The 27,816-nt window shown below is 36.5% G+C and overlaps 3 protein-coding genes across 4 annotated transcripts in view; all 3 read right to left on the bottom strand.

Moving 5' to 3' along the window:
• Positions 1–110: 110 nt before the first annotated feature.
• Positions 111–3,994, bottom strand: sumo3a (small ubiquitin like modifier 3a). The gene is made up of 4 exons (XM_056266923.1): positions 3,843–3,994; positions 2,768–2,896; positions 2,435–2,506; positions 111–1,664 (listed from the first exon to the last, which is right to left on the bottom strand). Exons 1-4 carry the CDS (start codon positions 3,861–3,863, stop codon positions 1,602–1,604), a joined length of 285 nt encoding a protein of 94 aa, XP_056122898.1. The 5' UTR covers positions 3,864–3,994; the 3' UTR covers positions 111–1,601.
• A 991-nt stretch (positions 3,995–4,985) lies between these two features.
• On the bottom strand, positions 4,986–10,540 carry pttg1ipa (PTTG1 interacting protein a). The gene is made up of 7 exons (XM_056267029.1): positions 10,216–10,540; positions 9,706–9,758; positions 8,395–8,503; positions 7,273–7,375; positions 6,936–7,001; positions 6,052–6,098; positions 4,986–5,585 (listed from the first exon to the last, which is right to left on the bottom strand). The coding sequence occupies exons 1-7, from the start codon at positions 10,397–10,399 to the stop codon at positions 5,539–5,541; spliced, it is 609 nt and encodes a 202-aa protein (XP_056123004.1). The 5' UTR covers positions 10,400–10,540; the 3' UTR covers positions 4,986–5,538.
• An 8,942-nt stretch (positions 10,541–19,482) lies between these two features.
• The window catches only part of myo10l1 (myosin X, like 1), a 71,189-nt gene continuing 62,855 nt past the window's right edge, over positions 19,483–27,816 (bottom strand). For both annotated transcript variants that reach the window (XM_056266844.1, XM_056266845.1), the window contains 7 exons: positions 27,143–27,440; positions 26,847–27,054; positions 26,588–26,724; positions 26,377–26,500; positions 22,724–23,203; positions 21,534–21,725; positions 19,483–20,677 (listed from right to left, as the gene is read on the bottom strand). In XM_056266844.1, coding sequence (XP_056122819.1) covers positions 20,573–20,677; positions 21,534–21,725; positions 22,724–23,203; positions 26,377–26,500; positions 26,588–26,724; positions 26,847–27,054; positions 27,143–27,440 — 1,544 coding nt within the window. In that variant the 3' untranslated portion in view covers positions 19,483–20,572. The remainder of the gene's footprint in view (positions 20,678–21,533; positions 21,726–22,723; positions 23,204–26,376; positions 26,501–26,587; positions 26,725–26,846; positions 27,055–27,142; positions 27,441–27,816) is intronic.

Raw genomic sequence — 27,816 nt, forward strand, 5'->3', positions numbered from 1 at the left:
CAGCCAAAGTAAACAAACAAAATGGACAATAATGGCTGGATGAAAGAGCATTCAATCTGTACACACCGACTGCTTATTTTAATATCTCAAGAAAATATTGTTCACTACCATTCTGAAAGCAAGAGTTTTTTATTTAGCAGTTTTGAAAAATCCCAAATCGTTTTACAAGCATTGTTCTCTGTAACTGTAGATTTTTAGAAATATATTTTTCTCTTAAAAGTGGATATGAACGACACTGCATCTCATCTTGTAAGACAATGCAACAAGCTACATGTGTGACATTCAAGTGCCTTTGTGACACTCCAGAATTTATTTATATTTTATATTTAATCTTTGACACTTCATCTCATGTTTTATATGTTTATACATGTAATAAGTGTGTATAAAGAGACTTGACATATTGCTAAAGGATGCATCATTGTGCTTTTCTACAATGCTTTGTATTTGAAAAGACATGCTGTTAAACAATTACTCTGTGGACATGGAAAAAGCCTCAGCAAAAAAAAAAAAAGTACCAAACTATATTTATTGTTTACAGTAGTAAAGGACAAAAAAAATGTACATGTCAATACAGAAGGATGCCAAAATCTGGAAATCTTGAGTCGGCCCTTAAAACCCTCTCTCCCTTTCAGCCGTGTGAATTACAGTGGGAGGGCTAGAGATGTTAAAAGAGATCAGACCAGTCCTTGTGAGCGATGACAGATACACCTCTGCAACAAAGCCTGAAAGGATTCCCTTTTGATTTGATTCAAGACCTGGTTGTAGATTTGGGATTTAAAAAAGGGAAAAAAAAAAAAAAAAAAAAAGGAAAGGAAAAAGAGATGTATTGGTCCATTTAGGTCATTCCACTCTCCTCAACCAACATTTAAGAGGAAATGGAAATTATAAATGGATAGATTTCTACAGACATTTAAAAGTATAAACTAGTTGGTGTAATCCTGCCTTTATCAGCTAATCGAGTACCATTCTTTGGGGTTTGGTCCAGAAAGGGTCACTGTAAATTGTGTCACGTAATCCATCTCTTCATTTATAAACGACCAACAAGAGGATCCATAGATCCCGTCCCTACAGTGAGCTCATACGAGAAGCGGCCCCATTAAAAAGGCAAATGAATACTACACTGGTCGAACATATTCCTACAACACACAGGCAAATACAATCCGAGTTGAAACAGGCCTACTTAAAGCTCTTAAGAATTGAAAGACGAAGAAAAGAAAAAAAAAACCTATGCTTCTTCACTTTTAATAGGGCGAATACACTATAGAGCGGTTCCCTGTTGTGATCGGTCAGGGGGCTTGTCGAGAGAATCAGTGTTCTGAGCAACATAAAACCCTGCAGAAGTGGCTAGTGGGGCCTGTGGACAATTTGAAGAACTTCGCCCTCTGGTAGCCTTCTTGAGCTTGTTCCCCCCACCACAGTAGCTGTCTAACCATTGCGTATATAAATACTGGAAACACATTTGTGATGCCCACTCTAGGAAAGCTAGAGATGGCAGAAGAGAGACAAAGAGAGAAAGAGAAGGGGAAACAGTGTGAAAGCATCTGAATGAAACATCATGAGGAATAAAATAGATAAGCGTGGGGTCCAGGTGGTGTGGAGTTTTAGCAGGAGCCGCCAGTTTGTTGCTGAAATACGTCGATCGTGTCCTCGTCCTCCATCTCCAACTAACAGGCAAACGAGAAAAAAATTAAGTGACTATAAGGTATGGAAATACTGTATGGCTTGTCACCTGTTAAGTTTGGTTGTGTATGGAATATATATATATATATAAACTCAAAATAATGGGTATTTTATGTGACCTGAGGATGGAATATGTATGTGTGTAACATGTATGTGCATATATATATATATATATATATATATAAAACGTGTACACACACACATATTCCATCTGATCACATAAAATACCCATTATTTTGAGTGACCTGATGATAAAGAAATCATTTTGATAACATAATTATATATATATATATAAAAATCACACACACAATATGACAAACATATTTTTACTACAATCAAAATATAAAACACCCTACATTTGGGGTTGGTAAACCTTTAAAGGGAGTATGATCAGGGATTTCCAGTGTTACTATTGTTTAATAAAACTAGTAAACAATTTTTGTAAATTGAAACAAACTGAAATAACAGTAAAATGTAAATAGATGAAAAACTTATTTCAGTTAGCTGACAATGCAACAATTCTAGTTTTCATTGAAGTACTAAAATGGAAATAAAAATAAATTAAAGCTAAAAAGAAACAAAAAAATTAACAAATAAAAATGACAAATAGACAATTACAAAAACTAAAATTAAAACTCAATATAAAAATAAAAGCTCTATCAAAATATTAAAATAAATACTGTAATAGTACATAAACAATATTGAAGATAACACTGGGGATTTGATAGCAATAAAAAGGGGCACTCTCACTCACCTGTGCCGGTGTGTCTGTCTCATTAATTGGTTGCCCGTCAAATCTAAATCTAATCTGTCTTATTGACAAACCCTGAAAGAAAGCAATGTTTACAGTTTTACAATAACAGTCTAGAATGTGATATTACAGGTTTTTAATCATTATATAAGCAGCAATATTTTTGAGTTCAACCTATAGTGATTTAGATGTGTTTTGTATTGTGATTTCTCTGGTATTCTATTGAATTGTTCCAAAAACACACCGACAGTAACGGCATGACTCACATGTACGGCCCACACAGCAGCAACATGTATATGATTATTTAACTAGTTGTAATTTCAGGAAGAGCCTTACCTGTCTCTCACAGTATGCTTTCATTAATTTGCTGAGTGGCGTATGCCTTTTAATTTTGAACTGGACCACTGAGCCATCCTGCCCTGCCACCTTCAGATTGATGTGGTCATTCTCTGTTTTCACTCCCTCCTGAAACAATAATAAAGTGCATATATGATGATGCACGGTGAGATCAAAGTGTGCAAAATGTACACATTTAAGATGCATGAAACAACAACATTTTTAAATAAGCTACCCTGCTGTGGAACATGGCAATATGGTAAGAGGCCCATGGAACATCTTTTTACGAAGGCGACAACTAAGTACTGAACAACAAGGCCTAGTGGAAGTTTTTAAGAACTAAGTGAACTGATAAAAATCGAATTATAACAACGTTCAGTACACCATTGCCACCTCTTTAACAATAACAGCAGTGAACAGAGCAAGGCGAACAATCCATAAAAACAGACATGCAAATGTAGGACCAACTATTAGCCTTCTAGTCAAACATTGTTGCGGCTCTGTGCGCCATTTTTAAGCATCTGGCGCAGCGAGGTGCAACTCAGAACTCAATATTCGTAACCGAAAGATTACTCAAATGAAACTTTGGGGGTGAATACTTTTGATTAACTTGGAATATACACTTTATCCGTTTATTTACCATCCAAATGGCGGACGAACATCGTGCACTACGACGCTCTTTTACATTCCGTAACGCTGTTCTTGCGGCATTTCCTTACGCCAGTGGCGTAACGTGGCCGGTGAGCGCCACTTCGCTCTCACAAAGAAAAACCCGCAAACCCTGAATTACACCGGGGCGAATGCGCGGTAAGTACAAATTAATCGCGTACTTTGAATGAGCATCTGCTTAGCGGACGGTTGTAAACATTTAGTGATGAAAACAGAAGCCTATAAAATAAAAACGGATGGCATTTGTATGAAAACAAGACAATGATTGCGTGCCGACCGCCTTTCTCCCGCACAAATGCGCAATCTCACTATCACAGCAAGGTTGCTTAAAACGTAACTGGAACTCGGCATCATCCGTTTTGAACAAAGCTTAAAAATACGGTCAAATTACAAATCTGAGGCTCACCTTTGGCTTGTCTTCGGACATTTTGCAGGTGTCTGTTGGTCTGAATTATGGAAATATACTGAACACAAGATGCGCTCTCCAACACTGTAGAGCAACACAGCTGCCGACGGGAACGCGCTTTCCTTTACCTACTTTATCAACGATTGGTTGGTGTCTGGTCACATGACGTCCCTCTCATTCGCGGGAGCGAGCAAAGCTCCCCGCGAATTTCTGGAGATAAGCAGGCCCGAGCCCATCGAGCTCGTAACCATCCTGGTTCTAGGAGCGAGCAAGAGGAGAGCTGCAAGCCTAATGAATCAGTTAATTTTATTGATAAAGTACATACATACCGCTTTAACCAGAGGTAAAAATACTGGTGATAGCCATATATTTCCTCATTTGTACACAATGATGCTCGGTGTTTCCTGGCCCAGTTCTGTTTACATGTGTTATGTGGTGGATAGGAAGCTGTCAGTGATTTCTGGCATCTGGTCAAATAATCCCATTGCAAGTAATGAAGATAAAAATGAGAGATTGATAGCAAGTGCATTTTGATATTACACAATAATTCTCTGGTCACGTGTCGAAATGTTGTCCCGGCCTAATTGCCCTTGTCCTTTGTGTGTGTATGTTTTATTAGTATGCAGTCAGAGAAAAGTCAGAAACTTGATATTTTGCTGAATCCAACCCCCCAAAAAAACATTTTTACACAAATTTTGGTGGTCTATGCATCAATCTCAACCTTCAAATCTGTTACCAACAATAGATATGTTTATCAATGACTACAAACTTGCCACCCTGATACCCATTTATGTGTAATTTTTATATTCCAAATTGGGGGTTTTAAATATTTTATTTTTTATAGATTTTGTCAAATTGTATTATGATGTGTATTTATTGTGCATTGATTAAAACTATGCTATGTTAGAACTATATTTACACATTTTACAAGTTTTGGTAAAGGGTTTGCAGACCCCATAGAAAGTGAATTAAATAACATTTGAACATTTAATACCTCAAAATGTACCATTTGTTAAAAAACAACAACAACATTTTTCTATTAGATTTAAGGCAAAACAGGCAAGCAACTTTTAATTATTTATTCATTATTTTATTCAATAAATCATACACTACATCAGCAGGCATTTATCAAGTATTCTAAAAAAGTCTATTAGGCTCAGCAGAATAGAGTTTATTTGACTTCATATTATATTGAGGTACATTTACAAAGAATAGCTTAGGTTTCAGTGAATCCTTTACAGGGTAAATTTGCTATTATACTTTCATATTATGATGGGCAGTTTTTTAACAGTCACTGAACAGCCTAATCAGTATGAGAATGATATGATATGCAAAGTCCTGACCCATTCGGTGCTTATGCAATGTGTTCTGTGTCAACTTATTGATCTAACAGAATCTGACAAGAACAGAAATGAACAAATGAACATTTGTTCTTATAAAATAATACTTAAAAGACTGTTTTAATAAATGAGTGGAAAAACACAATTTTAAACATTATATATAACAGGAGAGTAAAAAGGCATAGCCTTTGTGGAAAATTGTGGTAAATAAAATAAATGAACATAAATGGACTTAGGTTGAATTCATCATTTTGAGCACAGTGGAATCTCATTCTTCCATTTATCCATTTTTAATAATGTTGGCATAGACAGCAGATTGTCAAAGTGTTCATTTATAAAATAATGCACCCATCACTTTAGTTGGGATTTTCAAATCTGGAATAAGGACTTGCCCTGCTGAGACCTGATACAGAGACAGAAAGAAATACAAAAGATAAAATTACATATATTAATCAAAAATACAGCAACATATTTATTCTCAAAATAAAGGCCATTGGACAAAGCTTAATGTTAAATATTATTATAAAACATAAATATTAACTCAATGTACACATATCCATTCGTGTCAAAGAGTGTTTACTGCAGAAACACAAGAGGTCAAATTGCATTATCACCACTAGAGGGAGCACACCTTCATAAAAACATGAATATTTGACTAGTCATAGCAAATACTATATTTTAAAAACATGCAGCTTTTTTGAAAACGTTCCAAAACACAAGGCTAAACCTATTTTTAAAACACTGTCATATGCTGCTTATCTTTACAACGATTGACAGTTTTGATTTATTTTTCATGCACTGCCAGCATAATAACCTGTTCAAATTCACTTATTTATGCAGTTTCTGAGATGAGGGAATTGTTGACTCACCATATTTTTGACGGATCTCATCGTGTCTAGTCTTCATCTCAGCTTTTCTGTGGCAGAAAAACACAAGAACATAAATTCCTTGTGAAATCACACACACACCCTAAAGGTATGTTGACAATCAGTAGATGTTACAGCTGTAAAACAGGTTTCTCATGGGGCATCTTTTGTCACATCTAAGTTCCTCATAACATTATCTTTTGTCTGCCGTGAAAATTCCGAGGTTGGTACACTACCCATAATGAATCTGTATGTGCATATACAGCTCTGGAAATAAAATAAGAGACCACTGTAAAATTAGCAGTTTCTCTGGATTTGTGTTGTATGTATGTGAGAAAAATTATATTTTTGTTTTTTTTCTATAAACTACTGACAACATTTCTTCCATATTTCAAGTAAAAACATTGTCATTTAGAGAATTTATTTGCAGAAAATGATTACTGGTCAAAATAGAAATAAATAAAAATGCCATGTTTTCAGACCAGTTAATGCAAAGAAAACATATTAATTTTTTATTAATATTCATTAATAACAACACGATAGTAATGTTTTAACTTCAGAAGAGTTAAGAAATGAGGGTTATTCCACCAAAAATTATTTCTGAATTAAAGTCAAAACATTAGTATCGTGTTGTTTAAAAATGAATATAAACTTGTTTTCTTTGCATAATCGAGGTCTGAAAAGATTTTTCTCAAACACATGCAGCGCATAAATAGAAAATCCAGAGAAACTGCAGATTTTGCAGTGGTCTCTGTATATGCATGGATATAGAAAGCAGACATTTGATAATTTGAATTTGAATTTTTCCCCTTTAAACTGGTTTTATATAATATCTTGAATTTCCTAATGTCATCTCTATTTTGAATATTAAAATTTGAATCTCTTACCTCTCCTCTTGTTTTGTTTTCGTCTTGTCTACCTTCCGGTTCATCTTGTTATCAAATCGACCAGATCTGTGAAAGACACATTGTCCCAGTTTGAGAAAGTTAAGTTGTTGAGCCCTATTTATATTATCCAGAGGTGTCTTAGTTCTCTACTATTTTACCATTTCAAAATTCTCATTTATGCTAGTATATGTAATTACAGCCTGAGGCAGGTGACATCAACTCCCCATAGTATTTAAGACAACAAAATGGAAGGTGCGACTCATTTGTCAGTCAACAATGTTATAAAAGGCCATGTGACATACAATAGGTCAAACACATCTCGTATATTCAGACTTACCCAGCATTCTCACACTTGCAGCAACAGAATATACACACCAAAAAACCAATGATGGAGAGCGCTGCAGCCACTGACAACGTAATGATCAAAATCTGGAAGTTTACTGAATTTCACAAAAAACAGAAAGTCATACAAAAGGGTCAAAAAATGATCTCTGAAGGTGATGCAGTACCAATTCTTATAACATTCATCATGGCAAGAACATATGATTATGGTAACTGTAGTTCATTGATTTTTAGTTGTGATGAATTAGTAATTTGGGCTAGAGAAAGGACTAGAGATAGTCCTCCTGATATTGTTGGTTTATGACTGCTACTATAAGTGCCTGATTACCAATATGCATAAACATGTTTAATTATTGTTTTTTTTTTTCCTTCAGTTTTTTGACACAAAAATGATTATTAGACATCAATAACAACACATAAATTAAAATATGTTAATATTAAGAATAATAATTATAGATGCAACAATACTGAAATTCTGCTAATGATAAATATTATAAATCCATACAAATATTTATTTTTAAACTAAAAACTAAAAAGAATTGTAAGCTAAATTTAAGTATTAGACTTGTAAAAAAATGATTATCTGAATTAGAAAGATGTCTTGATTGCCCAAAGTTGTTTTGTGATTTAAAAGGCCACACATTTATTTTCATCTACATTTTGGGCTATTTCTAATTGATAAGATCCACATTCTCACCTGAGAATAAATCAGTTATCTAGACAAATAATGCTATTTATCAAAAGATCCAATATTAAATAAGCGGCAATCATTTAACTTTGCTCTACAATGTAAATTACACACTCACACCCCAAATGTTCTTATCTACGTAGTTACTTAATAGAAATACACATTTAAAAAAAAAAAAAAATAACAGCTTCGTTTTCGACATGGGTGTGTGTAATTTAGGTTGTAGAGCAAAACATTCAAGTATAGTCAAGTTATGTTTACCACAGACCCCATTATGAAAATTGGGGCATTTGTATGAAAACAAGACAATGATCCCCCATTATTTCCTATGGGGTTTTTTGATTGATTGCAGGGTTGTCATCCCTGCACCACTCTATATTTAGGTATTTGAGCAGGTTTTTCAAGAAATTAAATGAAGACATTTCTTACTAGTGCAAAGGCCCCATCGAGCATCGTTCAGTGGGCAGAGGGAATGCGGGGGCAGGATGGTTTTGGCTGGGTATGTTACACACTTTTTAGTTGGGATGCACCACAGACACTGAAAAAATAGATTGAAAACTAATTTTGTTAAATGCATTCATCCTCTGTAGGTTCAAAGCTTATTATTTTGTTCCCTGAATTGAGGGTTGCAGATAGTCACAGCAACAATGCTGCTGATGATGGCAATGACATCAGCATTGACGTTGATGGGAATGTTGATACTGATGCACATGTCAGGAACTGTGAGAAAAACAGCAGTGTGTGCGTGTCTGAAGCCTAGAACACTGAAGCGTGTCAAAGGTTTGTTGAATAAATATGGAATGTCAGCGTCACATATCCTGAAATCTATAGCTAAAAAAAGATACTAACAATTCAAATGCCTTTCAATCAAATGGACCTAATAGCACCTTGACTTTGGATAACATTCTGGCAAGGTTCTCCCAAAGTTATGAAAAAACGTTCTTCCAGTAACGTTAATAGAAGATTAATAAAAGTTATATGGTGTGTAATAATGTCCTCAAAATATTACCACAAAAACATTATTTAGTTGGACATTTATCTAACATTTACTTCAGAGAACATTCAAAACTAATGTTCCCAAAATGTTTGCAGAATGATAAAATGTAATGATTTCATAATGATTGAATAACTAGGAAAAATACTTTGTTTTAAAACATTTAAAAATCTGGATGTTTTAAACATTCAGAGAACTTAATGGGAACGTTACCGAAACATTCTTAGAACATATTTTTGGAAGCTAGGGATTAGCAAACATTACTAAATAAGCAGCTGACCTGAATACAGGTGGCCTTCGTAAATACTTGACTGACTTTGGAAAGGGAAAGTGCACAGGCTCTCTCAAGTGAGTCTGAGCTCTAGGAAAGAGTATAAAGCTGTAAGAACAGAACAGACCAAACCTGTTCCACAGGTGAGATAAGTGATACTCTAAGTGTATATATAAAAAAAAATCCAGCTACTTGCCGAGTTCATTATTTCCTTGACACTCTTATATTCTCTTTCTCATCTTATGTTTTCATTTATACAGGTCAAATCTCCCTCCTTCCTACTGTAACATGTTTACACTCACCCTTATGTTTGTGTTGTAAGTAAACAGTGAACACAGAGTGAATAAAACAGGCCAGTCTGCTTTGTAGACCAGTGACATGCAAAAATATGTATTAAATAAATAAGTAAATATGTATAAATAAATATTATGACAATAATATCACACAGAGAGAGAGAGTTTTTATCCAAACTCACATTCACATCTTCCAAGCATGCGTCACAGCTTGTACCATTCTTGCTCTCACAACCTAGAAAAAGTGAGAAGAGTGAGAGAGAACACGTTAGTTAATGCAGAAATGAGTCTGACTCAATACATTAGGCAACAATTAGACCCTATGAGACAGTGGTTGCCTTGGCCATCCGTAGTTATGAAACAGACTAAAGCAACATGGGAAATCAGAGTAAGGCAGTTATTTACTAGTACGACATATGTTTTCCAGGGGAATTAAAGGTTTAAACAGCTTATATATGGCCCCCAAAACATGCGTATTTGTAAGTTTTTTTGTTTTTTTTTTGCCCGTTGTAGTAAAACAACTATAGTAAAAAATGATAGTAGCCTAATGATTGATTCTGGTTATTGTTTTAAGTTAAGTTTTAATTATATGTCTATGTAAATTCAACAACAGTGAAACTAGAGGACCTATAACAAATGAAACAAAAAAATTTAATCAAAATTGAGATTGTAACAATGTCTATTTGCCTTACTTGGACGTGGTGGTGGTGTAGTCGTTGTAGCTGTACTTGTAGATTGAGTCGTAGTCTGTGTTGTTGAAGATTGTGTAGAAGTTGAAGATTGTGTTGCATTTTCTGTTGCATTTATCTGTGCTGTAGTCTGTGCCAGTGTAGAACTCAAACCAAAGAGAAGCAGGACGAGAGGAATACAATTCATGTTTTCTTCTTTAAATGAACGAATACTTCAATAAAACTGACTCCTCTGTTTTGTTTGTAATATATATATATATTTGCCTGCAAATATCTCCCTTTAAATCCTCAGCTTCAAATCCTCAGCTTCACACTTCATCCGAAACCGTGGAACAGGTTTTGTAGTTTTGTTTCCCTTTCACCTCAATTACAATACCTACCTCGGCGAAGGCGTGTTTGATTAATATTAAGTAGCCTACACAATACAAAAGCTGCTTAGTAATGTTCCAATGACGGTGGCTTGACGTATGAATATTTAGTAGTCCATGACGTCGCACTGTAATCGTCCAATGGGGAAATTCTTGCTCATGATTATTAAGCAGCAAGCTGACTGAATCGGCTGTCGCAAAATTTGCATAGGCCTATTTAATCCCCAAGTCTGAAAATGGTCTAAGGTTTTAAATAATTATAATAATAATAATAAAAACTCTATAGACTGAGTCTACGTTTCCTTCCATAATCTCTCTTTTTTATTTTTGTATGCACGTATACAACAAGAAATTAACTCTGTGGTTTGCTACGTTTAATAGCCTGTATGTTACTTTAGTGAGAAAAAGTGGGAATAAGATTTTTTGAAAAATATCCTTAAATATTCAATAAAGAATAACGTCAACATATAAATTAAAAGTAATATACGGTAACGCTTTAGATTACAGCCCGGAAAGTAGCTACTGTGTAATTAAGAGGAATTTACAGAGTAACTTTCGGTAATTATAGTGTACCTATAAAGTACTTACATGTAAGTATAAGGGAACAATATGTAAAGTTTGGGGAATAAAGGGGTAACAACCAGGAGAATTAAAAAAAATATTTATACTGTAAGTATTATAGAACTAACTTAAGGGGTACTTATTCTACTATTATGATACAACAATCTTACATTTGGGAGCAATTAAGCGAGAACATACACTATGTACCTTTTTGTAATAATTGTGTGCAAGGCAATACATACTGTAGGCTTTTTAAAAATGACAGGGTACATAGCTATGCATTTATACTTTTATTTTATTTTTTTGATAGCAAAAGTGCAGATGTTTAAGTTGGGCTAACATGTTTCAAGGCAAGAAAAGCTAAGACTATTGCAATTTTTTTAAATACTGGGAAATATATCTTGTTTCATGTGGTTACAGGGTAAGTGGTGCTTGTATAATAAATAAAGGTTTCCGAGTCAGTGATATAAGATTGTGTGTATTTTTATTGTACTTACCCTGTAACATGGAACAAGAGGGTAACAAGCACCACTTTAATTTACAGCCCGCAACGTCACACTTACCCTGTAACTACATGGAACAAGGGGGTAACAAGCTACATGAAACAAGAGTATCTTTCCCCAATATTTCAGCAAAAGTTGCAATAGTTTTCATTTTCAGTGCACTTTTGTTAAAAAGATTACATTTTAAAAATTACAGGGTACATATCTATTATATCTATTTATGTACTGGTTCACCATTATTTCAAAAAGGTACGCAGTGTATGTTCTTGCTTAATTGATCACAAATGTAAGATTGTTATATCATAATAGTAGAATAAGTACCCCATAGTTCTATAATACTCACAATATTAATATTTTTTTAATTCTCCTGGTTGTTACCCCTTTATTCCCCAAACTTAAAATATTGTTCCCTTATACTTATATTGTAAGTACGTTATAGGTACACTATAATTACCGAAGGTTACGCTGTAAAATTGCTTTAATTACCCAGTACTTTCCGGGCTGTAATCTAAAGCGTTACCTAATATACATATTAATAATTGGAATTATTTTGATTATATGTATTAAAGATATAAGGGTGAGCATTTGTCTTAATATTAAAGGATAGTTCACCCAAAAATGACAATTTTGTCATCATTTACTCACCCTTATGTTGATCGAAACATGTGTGAGTTTATTTATTCTGTTGAACACAAAAGAAGATATTTTAAAGAATGGTGGTAATCAACAGACAGTAGCCATTGACTTCCATAGTAGGAAAAAATAGGCTACTATGGAAGGAAGTCAATGGGATCCATCAACTGTCTGGTTACCAGCATTCTTTAAAATATCTTTTTTTGTGTTTAACTGAAGAGAGAATACAGGTTATTATAAATATATATAGGCCCTACTATTACTAATACAGGTTTGGAACAACTTGAGGGTGAGTAAATGATGACAATTTTATTTTTTGGGTGATATATCCCTTTAATATAAAGCGTAACCAGATTTGTTGGCACCCTCTGGTGGATAATACATAAAACACCACAAGAAGTTGTCAAGCATGCAAGATATTAAAGGTGCTCTAAGCGATGTCACGCGTTTTTTAGGCCAAAACATTTTTTGTCACATACAGCAAACATCTCCTCACTATCCGCTGGCTGCCTGTCCCCTGAACACACTGTAAAGAAACGCGATCTCTGTAGACAGCCCTGGCTCCACACACAGCAACAAAAACAAACTGCAGCGACCCGCTCCCCAAAACATAACAAACTGTTCTAGCCAATCACCGACAAGAAGGGTTTGGGGGTGTGGTTTGGGGGGTTAGTGTGCGGATGAGGAGGAGGGAGGGTCTAGCTAGCCTCCGTTTTGTTTGACAATAGTTCGAACGTCAACAAGAAGTGACGTCACCCAGGATCGCTTAAGCCTCGCTCACACTACAGGAGTTTTAAAATCCTAACCGATTTTGAAATCTGGTTGCAGCTCACACTTAAGGAGAATCTTTGCAGATTTTCTTACCTCAAATCTTAAACATGCTCACACTACAAGATTTGAAAATCGTGGCGCATCACACACTACACAATGTTATTAAGATTCGTGCCAGAGAAAGCGCCTCACGTGATCTCACGCAACAGATCGGAAGCGGAAAGGTGGATGTAAACAAAATATCTGTCCTTCATATCAAGTCATATTCGTGAAAAGGTTGCCGTGTGACCAAGGAAAGCGAAATCTTTAAAAAAAAATCATCCTTTTAATAAGGATATTTCTAATGAATGGCGTCAGCTCTGTTCAATACAATGAATCAATGCCATAGATCTCTATAAGGTAAAGCATCAGCAGCGTTGCTCAATGCCCATTGCTGCTCAGCTGAGCATTGTAAAGTGGAGCTCAAAGTTAAAATTAAAATAATTAACAGCTTGTTTCATTTAACCTATCTTTGAATGAATATAACTTTATAATGAATATAAATATTTTATAATGAAAATATTTTTGTGTAGGCCTAGGCCTAATTCTGTGAATTACACTGTGCAAACCAAAGTAATAGCCTACATTAGCTACTACCCACCGGATGAAGAAAGGGCTCTCAGTCTCCACACAGAACATAAAATATTCATATTATTTTATTTTTCGTGTTGGCATTTGAGGAAAAAACAATCTTACGGACATGACCGCTCTAAGCGACTTTAAAATATGCTTTACAACTTTCACAAAGACATCAAACAGAAAGCACAAAACCTTTCTTTAAATCGAATTTCGTTTTGTATTAATTGTATCTTAATTTTAAACAATGTTTCATCAACCAATTGCCTGGATTTTCATAAATAAGAAGTAAATATAGCAGACGATAGATAATCACGAAACGGAGGCGTCGGCGATACTTCATAAATGAACCGAAACTCAGCGTATAAGATAGACTTGCCTCACAGACATGTCTACTTTTAAACAGAACAATTCAAAACGAAAGAAAACAGACAACAGACTGCTCTCTGCTTATGTAATCCGTATGAAATGTGCATTTCTCTCTGGCGCGTTCACTAGCCTACTGAAGATCGCGTGCATCCTGCGGAAGACGGAAGAGTTGCAGCTGGTTCAGGATCGATATCGAAAAATCTATATTTTTGACAACACTAGATTGTAGGCTACTTAGTTTATTATTTCAGATGCCTTTATTATGCATTTAGTATTTATTATTATTTATTATACTGTATTATGCTTATTTATTTAGCAATAAATGGATAAATGGAGATAATGCGCGCATCGCGCTGATGAGTCACTCAAAATTACCTCAATGGAAATTCCTTCACCATGACAGCCCTACTTATTGGCTATTGTGACAGTACTGACGTAATCACAATCTTGCTCATCCCGATAAATATCAAACATGTTTGATATGATCGGGGCGAGCCCGATTTGTGTAAGAGCAGATCGGGAGGTGCAAGATTCGATCTGTGAATGTCTCACATTACCAGATAATCTGTGCCGAACATCGGAACCGATCGAGGTCCTCGACAAGATTTTTTCTCCGATTCTCGGGAGGGGAAAATCGGGCATAAATCGGCCTAAAACTCCTTTAAGCCTGGCTCACACTACAGGAGTTTTAAAATCCTAACCGATTTTGAAATCTGGTTGCAGCTCACACTTAAGGAGAATCTTTGCAGATTTTCTTACCTCAAATCTTAAACATGCTCACACTACAAGATTTAAGAAATCGTGGCGCATCACACACTACACAATGTTATTAAGATTCGTGCCAGAGAAAGCGCCTCACGTGATCTCACGCAACAGATCGGAAGCGGAAAGGTGGATGTAAACAAAATATCTGTCCTTCATATCAAGTCATATTCGTGAAAAGGTTGCCGTGTGACCAAGGAAAGCGAAATCTTTAAAAAAAAATCATCCTTTTAATAAGGATATTTCTAATGAATGGCGTCAGCTCTGTTCAATACAATGATCAGCAGCGTTGCTCAATGCCCATTGCTGCTCAGCTGTGCATTGTAAAGTGGAGCTCAAAGTTAAAATTAAAATAATTAACAGCTTGTTTCATTTAACCTATCTTTGAATGAATATAACTTTATAATGAATATAAATATTTTATAATGAAAATATTTTTGTGTAGGCCTAGGCCTAATTCTGTGAATTACACTGTGCAAACCAAAGTAATAGCCTACAGTAGCTACTACCCACCGGATGAAGAAAGGGCTCTCAGTCTCCACAGAACATAAAATATTCATATTATTTTATTTTTCGTGTTGGCATTTGAGGAAAAAACAATGTTACGGACATGACCGCTCTAAGCGACTTTAAAATATGCTTTAAAACTTTCACAAAGACATCAAACAGAAAGCACAAAACCTTTCTTTAAATCGAATTTCGTTTTGTATTAATTGTATCTTAATTTTAAACAATGTTTCATCAACCAATTGCCTGGATTTTTATCAATAAGAAGTAAATATAGCAGACGATAGATAATCACGAAACGGAGGCGTCGGCGATACTTCATAAATGAACCGAAACTCAGCGTATAAGATAGCCTACTTGCCTCACAGACATGTCTACTTTTAAACAGAACAATTCAAAACGAAAGAAAACAGACTACAGACTGCTCTCTGCTTATGTAATCCGTATGAAATGTGCATTTCTCGCGTGCATCCTGCGGAAGACGGAAGAGTTGCAGATAGTTCAGGATCGATATCGAAAAATCTATATTTTTGACAACACTAGATTGTAGGCTACTTAGTTTATTATTTCAGATGCCTTTATTATGCATTTAGTATTTTATTATTATTTATTATACTGTATTATGCTTATTTATTTAGCAATAACTGGATAAATGGAGATAATGCGCGCATCGCGCTGATGAGTCACTCAAAATTACCTCAATGGAAATTCCTTCACCATGACAGCCCTACTTATTGGCTATTGTGACAGTACTGACGTAATCACAATCTTGCTCATCCCGATAAATATCAAACATGTTTGATATGATCGGGGCGAGCCCGATTTGTGTAAGAGCAGATCGGGAGGTGCAAGATTCGATCTGTGAATGCCTCACATTACCAGATAATCTGTGCCGAACATCGGAACCGATCGAGGTCCTCGACAAGATTTTTTCTCCGATTCTCGGGAGGGGAAAATCGGGCATAAATCGGCCTAAAACTCCTGTAGTGTGAGCCAGGCTTTAGTGTGAGCCAGGCTTTAGAGAACCTTTAAATATACAAATGAAACCACAACTTGCGATAAATTACAATAATTTATTAAAGCATTTTGTAAAGCCAGTTACAAAAGAAAACATTTTTTTTCTCTCAATATTTTAACAAGCACTATTATTCTTTCTTTTCTTTTTTTTCGAGAAAGCTATCATTTAGAATATTATAACAATGGCAATGAGGAAATTACATTCAGGCCTTGTACTTGCTGCCTGCAGCTGAGCAAGGACCCCAGTGTGAATGCGTGAGAGACAGAACGAAACGTGCTATGTTTGTGTGCGTGTGTAATGTTCATCTTTGTGTGTGAGCATAGTATGTCTATGATTATGTGTGTATGAGGCAGAGTGTAAGGGAGCACCAGAGTCTTCTCGGATCGATGCTTTGAATTTGAAACACAACCTCCTCTTAGCACACAACTACTTCAACACATAATGCCCAGTTAACAGGGAACGTTCTGGCAAGGTTCTCTCAAAGTTATTAACAATTTTTTCCCCCAGAAATGTTAATAGAATGGTCTTTATAATTATATGGTCTTTAAGTTATTTGGTCTTTAATAACGCTATCATAACATTAGCACATACATGTTATTTAAACATCATTCTTGGAACGTTTTTCTGAAACATTTTTGTTTTTGTTTTTAAACGTTACTACTTAACCTACTTCATTTTTCAGATAGTTCAGAGAAAGTAAAAGTATAATGTTCCCATAATACTTGCATAATGGTAAAACATAGAAAACATTCCGTTAATGTTTTCTCTATACATAAGGTCTTCATAACTTAATGGGAACGTTAGCAAAACGTTCTTAGAACATATTTTTGTTAGCTGGGTGCACCAACACACTGTCACAAGAAATTCAAATCTTTTCCACTTATTCCTATCCATTTCTTCACAGTGCTCACACAATTCAATAGTGTCTGCAGAAGCTGCCCTTTAATGCTGATCCACTTTAATGGTTCTGGAAAGATCAGCATGAAAGGGAGACCCCTACACCTTAATTTCTCCAATTATCACTATAACACTATCATCGCAGATAAATACAGCAAACCCTCACCCGCCCCTTCCCATTCGGTTTCTTAAATATAACAAAACAATATTGTAATAGAAATCCCCATACACATGACATAGCCCCCTAAATATTTTCATCATACATATTCCATCATCATTATCCTGGTTTCAATTCATGGTTAAATTCAGACATACAGTACACACATTCACAAAAGAACCTGCATTACACTGACAAATATAGTTGCATATCAAACAGCAAAATTACACAGGTACTGTCGCAGTTTACTTCAGGATTATACTCACATAAAAAGAAAAACAACAGGCATACTCAGACTCATTCTGCCAGTGGATGATGATGCTCTTTTTGTGTTGTGGTCCTCTGTTATGTCTTTTGTCTGTCATCTCTCTGGAATGAAGCCTTGCAAGGAATGCCAGCAGAGCTCCATCATGACATGAAACACAAAAAAAGGCTGCTATGGCCATGATAAAATACCAGAAAGCAAAATAAAACTTGTGACCAGAGCAAAGATCTTCAAAAATGTGTCTTAATGTCTGTTGTGAAATGAGATGTTTCGGGTCATTTGTCAGGCTGACTCAGGCAGTTCTTATAAAGACAAGACAAGGGAACAGATCTGCAAGATGGTCAGGATGCACTTGAAAGATCACAAGGCTTTTACAGTCCAGTAAATGGGTGTAATATCAATGCCTGCACATTTTGTACATCCTTAAATCATTTATATGCACATTTTCAGGATTCAAAGACCCGCTTGACTCAGTTTGCGCTGGTTTTTCTGTGTAGTCAAATATGATGACACATATTCTAGAGTTTTATGAGATTTCAAAATGCAAGGATTATGTATTCTGCTCAAAAGTTTGGGGTCGGTGAATTGCTTTTGAAAGCATATCTTATGCTCACCAAGGCTGCATTTATTTGATAAAAAAATACAGTAAAACAAATATTGTGAAATACAATTACAATTTAAAAGAAATATTTTCTAATTTAATATAAAGCTGAATTTTCAGCAGCCATTACTCCAGTGTACTTCAGAAATCCATGTTGATTTGGTGCACAGGAAACAGGAAAAAAAATATTAATACATTATAAAAAATGTTTACGGATTCTTTGATGGAGAAAGTTCAAAAGGACCACATTTTTGTAACACTTTAAATTACTTTACTGTCACTTTTTGATCAATTTAATGCGTCTAAATATAAGTTTTCATTTCTTTCAAAAATATATATACTGCCCGGCCAAAAACAGTTGTGAATTTATTTCCATCAAGAGGTGCATCAATTTTTGGTCAAGATCTTGTATTGACAATGCAAGAGTCCAGCACTCTGTAAAGTCTCCTCCAGCACATCCCAAAGACTTTCAGTGAATTTAAGGTCTTTACTCAGCGCTGCCAATTCATGTGTGAAAATGACTCTTCATGCTCCCTCCCAACCATTCTTCACAATTCGAGCCTGATGAATCTTGACATTGTCATCCTGGAATATGACCATGATGTGTGTGTCTTCATGGTTGTTTAAGAAATGAAAAGCTACACACTCCATCAATTAGGGTTAGAAGAACTGTAGCCAAACATATTACATGCTAGAAACATAATAATCACTGCAATAATGATCCAATCACTCAAAAACTCTTAAGAATTTGCCTATTTAAATCCAAACAGTGCCTTTTTGACCAGGCAGTGCATATTACTGACCCCAAACTTATGAATATTAGTGTATGTAAATAAGATATCAAGCTTTGCATTCTGAAAATATTGTCATAAAGTGGGCTCAGCATTTTTGCATCAATACTGTAAAAAAATGTCTTAGTGGAACAGGCTCTAAAAAAATCATTGGATAAGTGTAATGTTGCAAAATGAATGTCACATATACACATTGAAACGGTACAAATACATGCTTATTGAATCTAGACGGCTGTAGCTTAATACTTGACAGGGCCTCTTTTCATTGCTTGCATTGGGCAGACCTGGTTCTACTTGCATAATACTTAATAACCATTATCCGATCTCTGTCTGTGATAGCAAATAGAGATGCCTAGGACCTGCACACTTTTTTGTTGAAAACTCGCAAACTGGTCACAATGCTTTTGTGCATTGGTACAGTGAAGTTACACAAGCTTTGTATAACTGGCAAAATAATGAAATATGGAAACATTGCAATTACTGTAAATACAAATAATTTTAGACAGTATCAAATGTAACACTTTAGCATATGCATTTATAGACTCTGGCATTTAATATAAAATAGGACGTTTGTTGCATTGATAATGTGTGAAATATGAGTTGATGTGTGAACAGTCACACTGCTGATATCAACATACCGCCGGCCCCAGATATACTGCGATCTCATTGGCTGACTGACTCCAGGTGGCCCCTGCTGGTTGTAACTACACATTTTTGGAATCAACATATAAATAGCACACATTTCATTATATTATAGTAGATGTTTTATCAGTGACTAATATTTTTGAAGCGACTGTGCATGTTCCTTCTGACACCATCCGCCAATCAGTGCTGTCATGATGTCATTTTCCTGCGGCTCCAGACAGTGATGTCACGTGGCATCTATGGCTCAAAAAAACCTGTAAGTGAAACTGAGCGCCAATGAGCAAAGATGGCGGCCATGAGCAAAGATAGCGGCCATGAGCAAAAATCGCGTAATTCTGGGGGGTCCTGCACCAGCCTAGCAGCTGCCATTGAGCTCAATGGGAATGTTAACCCATAGCTTTCTCCTGGCTGCTTTCTGAACGGCCTCCAGCAGTCATGGCTTTACAAAATGTATGTGCTCCACAAAGCATACACCTGTGTGTGTGTGTGCGCAAACACAAGCACAATATACACACCTCAGTAAAACTACCAGTAAATGGAGTTGTAGGTGGTAGGCGGATAGGTACAACATCACTGACTGAAAACTGAGGATAGAGAGAAGGGAACAAAATGGAGAAGAGAAGAGGAGACAAGGAAATAAATAAGTTTGGTCATAAGTCAGAGTGCTGGCAGTGAGGGGTGGGAACATTGAGCAGGTTACCAGGCTTTGTTGTGCTTCGTAAAGGTGAAACTGGTCCAAATAAATATGTGTGCTGTTGTATTTAGGACGGGTCAGACAGAGGATTCCAGTATTTCTTCTCTGCTCTCCTTCTCTTTTACCATTCATCAACGGTCAGTAGTATACCTCACTTTCGTCACACTGTGTTGCTGGACACTTTGAGCTCTGGCTGTTGTTGATCACCTCATCCAGGCGCTGCTGTTGCTGGTGATGGACATGATGCTGCAGCGCTTTTTGACGATCATGTTAATGTATGCCTTCATGATCTTAGTGATTTCACCCACCTTAAAGCACACAACAAAACAGACATTAATCAATGTAAAGGGAATACTGTATAGTGACTAAATCAGAAGCCCAAGATTCAAATATTTAATTTAGCATAAGAGGCTATCTTAATTTCTGTTGTAATATAGGTTTATAAAATTGGTTTAGCAGTTTTGTTGAACACATTATGGCCACTTAACCTGTGATTTAAGGGAACAGAAATGTATCTTCATAAGACAAGACAGCTTGGTCAAGATGCACTTTAAAGAACTTGAGGCTTTCACAGTCCAGTGCCTGCACACTAAATACACTATCGTTCAGAGTTTTAGGTTCAGTAAGGTTTTACTATTTTTTTTTAAATTAATACTTTCATTCAACAAGGATGCATTAAATTGACCAGTAAATGCATTTATGATGTTACTAAAGTCTATTAAAAAAAAAAGCACTTATCACTGTTTCCACAAAAAATATAAAGCAGTACAACTGTTATCAACATTATAATAATACATGTTTCTTGAACACCAAATCAGCATATTAGAAGGATTTCTGAAGGATTATGTGACACTAAAGACTGGAGTAATGATGCTGAAAATTTAGCTTTGCAATCACAGGAATAAATTACATTTTATAATTTACTTAAATAGAAAACAGTTATTTTAAACTGTAATATTATTTCACAATATGACTGTATTTACTGTATTTTTGATAAATGTATCCTTCCTGAGCATAGGTCTCTTCTTTCAAAAACAAATCTTACAGACGCCAAACTTTTGAACTGTTGTGTACATCCTCAAAAGACTTACATGCTCCTAAAGCTTTTAAACAAGCAATTTAACAACATTCTGCACTGATAACAGAGACACAGAAGCGTGTTACCTGAGATGTCTCGAAGAACATCTCCCTTTCATCAACAATGATTTTGTATGTGCTGGGCTGAGGTGCTCCGAAGAAAACGATGTGCTCATACTGAAAAGTTTCGAGTGGTTTGGGTTCGCCCCGTTTGTACACAGAGACGTTTTCAGCACTGACGCCCAGCCACAGGTCATGAGGGAAGCCACCCTCCTTACACTGCAGACAGATATATAAAAACACAAACACATGTAATTAATAATGTCAATTAACATTACTGAGAGATTTCCTTACTGACTGCTCTCATAATAGTGGAAGATCTGAAAATATCCCTGCTGAAAAAGCAGCTTAGACCAGTCTGAATTTCATGAATCCTGGCTTATGATGGATTATGCGTGCAGTATGTAAACCCTTACCATAACTAGGCTTACGGTTTATGATGCTCAGTGCTGTTCTGGCTGTTCAAACGCAAAATTTAACTGTTGAAGTTGGTCATTCAACATGATTTTTCTGGTAAAGTTGGCTAAAAGGTTTTAGGATTAAAATAAAAAGATAAAAGTTGCTTTTAATTTAAGTATATTTCTAATTGAGTTTCTCTAGATGGCATAGGCTGAGGTCCTTACATGCAATCTACAAGCAATCACACCATTACCATATGGCACAAGCTGATTGGCCTCTGCTGATTCTGCAGCCAATGAGATTGCTTGCTCAACATTTAAATAGTATGGTTCAGTGTTCACTGCTGGCTAGTCCTAGCTAGTCCCAGCTCCACCTGCCTAGATCTGCTGCAGGATTTATGTATGTCTATTTATGCAGTATATAATACATGTTCACAGTTTGTGTATCTAATGGCAGTACCAAGTCTAGTCTGCTACGACCAAATACATTAACATTGCCTTACATATATTCATTAGCATGCCAAAACTACTCTCAGAGTTGTCATGATTGAAATCCTGCATTTCCTGTATATTTACACTTGCCACTTTTGAATTCCAAGTGTAGTGTGATAGGTTTAAAATAATGTAGCAAAGTAGTAGAGGGGAGTAGTCAATAGATGTGTCCCCGAATAGTGGTCAACAAATATCACTAAACTCTACACTTCACCACTATGGTGGCCCTACAACGTACATGGTAGTTATAGCCGTGATACTCTAAGAACCCTTACTGATTTTTGTAATCCCACCACAGGCCCAGAGCCGTAAAGAAAGGATTCACACCTCCACATCAAACAGTGTAGACCCATATCCCGGCCACTCTTTGATGATGGTCATGTAACCGAGCATGGCCTGGTGCTGAGGCATGCCCTGTAGACGACTCCATTTCTCCAGCACACTGGTCAGTGTGGCTGACATCTCCTCCTTTACAAACATCTCCAGCATATGTTCCTCCTCCACACGCTGTTTCTTCAGCGATCCTGTCTTGAAGCTGCGTCTCAGCGTCCCGTCCAGGAAGTTGGTCTTCCGGCGTTCCAAAGTGTGAGCTCCCGGCCCTGCTATACCAGCCCCGGGTACTCCGGCACCCCCTGCTTTAGTGGACTGGAAGATGCGTGTGCGAAGTCGTCCTACGGGGTAGACGCTGCTCAGGCTCCAGGGCGTACGGGCCACATCACCATGGATGTACTGCAGTCGCAGGGCTGCTAAGTGCTGAAGGGTTTCCTCAGGGGCTGGGAAATGACCACTGATGAGACTCTCATGAGCCTAAGAGAGATGGTGAAAAAAGAGGGAGAGAGATAAGGGGGAATGCAATTTAAAAAAACAGATATGCCCAAAGTTAGCAAGAGGGGGGGAAATAGAGGGGGAAAACATGCAATTGAAGCAAATCTTCACTTCTAAATGATCTTTGTTTTAACATTTTTGTTTTATTTTTGGATTAAAATGTACAGAATATTACAGAAGCCCTGAACCGCAACGTAAAAAAAAAAAAAAACTATTACGAGAATACAGTCTTCCGTAGGAGTTCTTACTACTTGTTCATTACTTTTGCTATGGTTAAATAAATGTTCAGTGATATCTTCCAAAGATTTCTGAATTTTGGCGCAAATTTTTCTCTATATGGTGTTGATATTTTTCTCATTATACTGATGTACGCAGTGTTGGGGGTAACTCATTACAAGTAACTTGAGTTACGTAATCATTTTACTTTTTCAAGAAACTAGTAAAGAACCCCATTACTTTTAAAATTTACAACAAAAAATCTGAGTTACTTTTTCAAATAAGTAATGCAAGTTACTGTGTTATCCCATTTATTGACTGACACCTCCTTTTTCCCAATGTTGAAACAAATTGAAGTGCAGAGGCGTTGTGTGTAAATATGATGGTTATTGTAGTTCTAGACTAAATGTGAGCGTGCATTTACTCATCTCACTTGCACAAAAAAAAGATTCAGTATTCCTCAAAATGAATAAAATCAGTGAAATGCAGAATCAGAATACTATGCAAACCTCCAATAACTAAATATGTTAAATAAAACATAAATTTTTATGCATTTAATCTCACTTTATTGACCAATGTACTTGCTTCTGACCTTGACTATAGAATTTATTTATTTTTTATTGGTAAAGAAAGTGTTAAATTTTTTTAAACTTCCGTTATCCAGAATGGCAGTACAGCTGAAAGGTTTGTCTGAGCTGCGCCCTCTACTGTACACGTGTGAATTTGCATTTCCTTCAGCCTGAGGCTTATTATTTCACTTTTGGTGTGAAAGGGTCTTTACATTTGCCCCAAAATATAACTTTTTTGTTATAAAACAAGCCCAGCTCAGGTGGAAAAAAAAGTAACGTAAAAGTAATGTAATGCATTACTTTTCTAAAAAAGTAACTTAGTTACTTAAGTTAAATTAGTTACTTTTTAAAGTAGCAGCACAATATTGTAATGCATTACTTTTCAAAGTAACTTTCCCCAACACTGGTGTACGGCCCTCAATCAAGTTTTAATGGTATAGCGGAGGATTTTCTTTTTCCGGGTGGGTAGTCTATACTATTGGTCCACCTAAGTGTCAATCATTCTGGTGATATGTTTACGTAACGCCGTCGTATGTGCTCGTCCCTATGTAGTTTTCGCTTTCTGCGCATGCGCACTTTCAGGTGTATTATGTGTGATGAGTTACGGTTTCAGCCATTCCTTTGAAAATGGCTGAGGGTCGAAAGAGAAAAAATGTATACGAAGTGTATGATAAGAAGAGAAAGGCCGCAGAATATAGAAACAAGACCAGAGTGATTTTGGGTGAATATTTCACACGCTGGGGTGCGCTAAAAGCACAGGTTGGGCTTCCCACTGATGCCGCAGTCGTGAAGATTCTACTAGACAGGTAAAGTTTGTCATGCTTTTTGGAGAAATCCATTTAAAATCACTGCTAGTAAAAGTTAATGTAAGCTATGATTAGCGATGCTAGCCCTGGCACAAGTCATGCAAATAGAGTGTTGCGCATGTGCATTTTGTAAAAAATTGGAGAGGGCGGGTCTTCTCTAAAATTCGGAAAGATCCTCCGCTATACCTTTAATTGTTGGTCCTTCATGGTAAATATATATATACCCATCTATATATATATTAGTGCTGTCAAACGATTAAAATATTTAATCGCGATTAATCACATTAATGTCATAGTTAACTAGCGATTAATCGCAATTAATCGCACATTTTTATCTATTCTAAATGTCTCTTGATTTCTTTTTGTCCCATTATTTTTTCTCATTTTAATGCTCTTATCAACATGGAAAAGTAGATAGGCTTGCTTTGTGCAAATGTTTTTTATTGAAAACAACATTGGCATATACTGTGTTCAATTTCACACTAACATTCTCACTTGGAGCAAATAATCTCTCACACAATGTAACACTGTCCATCAATAAAAGGGTGAAAGAAATACTGACGAGGTCCTAATATTGACGAGGGGGCAGAGAATTCGCATCAGCTGTGTGTGTGTGTGCTTGGCCATCAAGTGGTATTTCAGACTGGACGTGCTGCGATGATGATAGCTCACTTCACAACGACAAAACACACAGATCACTTTGGTCTTGTCAATGGAACCATTTGGCAACTTTTTAAAAGTAAACTTTCAATTCAGAATCTTATTGGCATCCATTTCGGCGTCTCGCGCTCGTCATCCACTCAAAACGTAACGTTAACCAACTATTTGGCCGGCTCGCAAGCCTAAACAAGTGTGTGCGGCGTGCCTGTTGTTGTTTCCCGTCTAGCTAGATCCGCTTGCGCTTTGGTCGACGAAGCAACAAAACGTCCTCGCGCGGCGCAAGCCATTGTCGCATGTCGCGTCCTGTTGCAAAAGCATGTGAAAAAAACTACAAAGTTTGCTAAGCCAAAAAGACCGTTAATCGCGCGATAAAAAAATTAACGCCGTTAAAATGGGTTTGCGTTAACGCCGTTAATAACGTGTTTAACTGACAGCCCTAATATATATGACAAAGATATTCTTATGTAACCTGGAATGAAGTGTGACATGATTGCAAAGCATTTTTTCTGCCAATTTTTGTAAGACAAATATTAGATTTTTGCAGTAAACATGATGGAAAAACTGTGAAGATGGCAAATAAGGTTTTGCATATTCTAGATATTTTTTTGTAAAATTCCATTGAAAAAAACATACTGTACATCAGTGTCACCAGAGAAGAGACAACATTTATTTGCAAGTAGAAGTTATTTTGATTAAAGATTACGAGGGCACATGAATTAAGAAAATCATGATGTGCACTGATAAATCATTTACCGTATAATAAATACTGCAATATACCCCCCCCCCCCCCCACCACCACCAAGAACTGTCAATTTGGATTTCATGGTGACTTTAAATCAGGAGAATCAATACTAAGAATGCTCTATAATGGGTATACAAAGTAAACAATGCTTTTGCAATTCACCTGCTCAAACATGAATGCAAATTCCACTCCCTCTTTGGGCATGCTTTCCACATCAAGAAAGCAATAAAGCTTGAAATATAGCCTCCAGGGCCCTTCCTCCTCCTCCTCCTCACCGCCTGCCAACCTGAAAGAGCAAAGCAGTGCAGATGAGCCTCAGTCATTCTACAGTCAGCCATCAAATACACCATATGAACGGTCACATTTTCATTACCTCTCAAACTTTGCGAGCACATCTGCCACAATTACGCGGCTTTCAATGGCCCGGCTCGCCACCTTATTGTGTTCAAACAAAGAGAACATGTTCCTACTGTTTTCCATCGCCAGACCACGAATCAGCTTCTCCACCACCTTCACACAAACAAGCACAAATAAGATCTCTTTCTTCCTAATTCTTAGGGCATGCTGTGTCATTTCATTTTACAATTCTAAGCAGAGTGATAAATGATAAAGACCCTTTCTCTTCCTCTCACCTCTCCAGCTGTGGTGTGTGAGTTGATGGATATCTTGCAAGACCCTCCTCCATGGCAGTACACAGTAGTTGTCATTTCCTGTCTGATCAGCAGGGCGGCGATCTCCTCCTGAGAGGGCACATACTCCCTGGTCTTTGTCTTCTTCAGGGACTCACCAATGAAGTGGGCATACTTCTCAATCTCAGTGCCAGGGTAGCGCTCTCTAACCCTGAGTTTATTCACAAAAAAGACATAGTGTTTGTCAAATGACCTTTGAGACGCCAAGATGCTATTTAATAAGCATGCCTCTCTGTTACCTCTTCAAGTGGAATCGAAGGTAACGCAGAATGGCACGACTGGGCAGAAAGGTGCAGCTCATGCAGGTGAGCAGGTGCCAGTGTGCACGGTTTGCGGGGCTGTTGGGTTGGGGCACGTGATTGGTCTGTTTGATCAGCTGACAGTACACCTCGTCTCTCAGTGGCCGCAGATCGTGGCAGGTTTGCAGGATGCCCTGAATTATGGCAACAGGGTCTGAAACTATCTCCATTTCCTGAAGTGAGTTAAAGATTTTCACTGCCTCATCCTGCAGGCTTCCGTAACCCTTCGCCTTTTGCACTGCAGAGAGAAGGAGAGAGTAGTAAGTTAGACTCTTTTTATTTTTAAAATCATATTATGTACAGTAGGTATAAAAACTCATTATGGTTTGGTTGATGACAATAAAAAATTCCATATATTTCATACTGGGAATTTTTAAACAGTCTATTGTTTTTATGAAGAAGTCTGCTCTGAAAGAAGTATATAACGTATCACATTTCTATTTGCATGGTGATAAAGCTTATCACTTAAAACGTTTTTATTCCTTTGTTTTCCTTTGCAAGATATGATATTACGATTCTCAAATATGTGTTTTAAAATGATCATGTTAGTTGTGATGTCAAGTGCTGAGCAGATTTGAATTTATCAGTTCATAATGTCACGCACTTGAAAAAAA

Source organism: Rhinichthys klamathensis, unplaced genomic scaffold (genome assembly GCF_029890125.1).
Source record: "Rhinichthys klamathensis goyatoka isolate OS25496 unplaced genomic scaffold, OSU_Roscu_1.1 h1tg000254l_1, whole genome shotgun sequence".
NCBI classification, from domain to species: domain Eukaryota; kingdom Metazoa; phylum Chordata; class Actinopteri; order Cypriniformes; family Leuciscidae; genus Rhinichthys; species Rhinichthys klamathensis.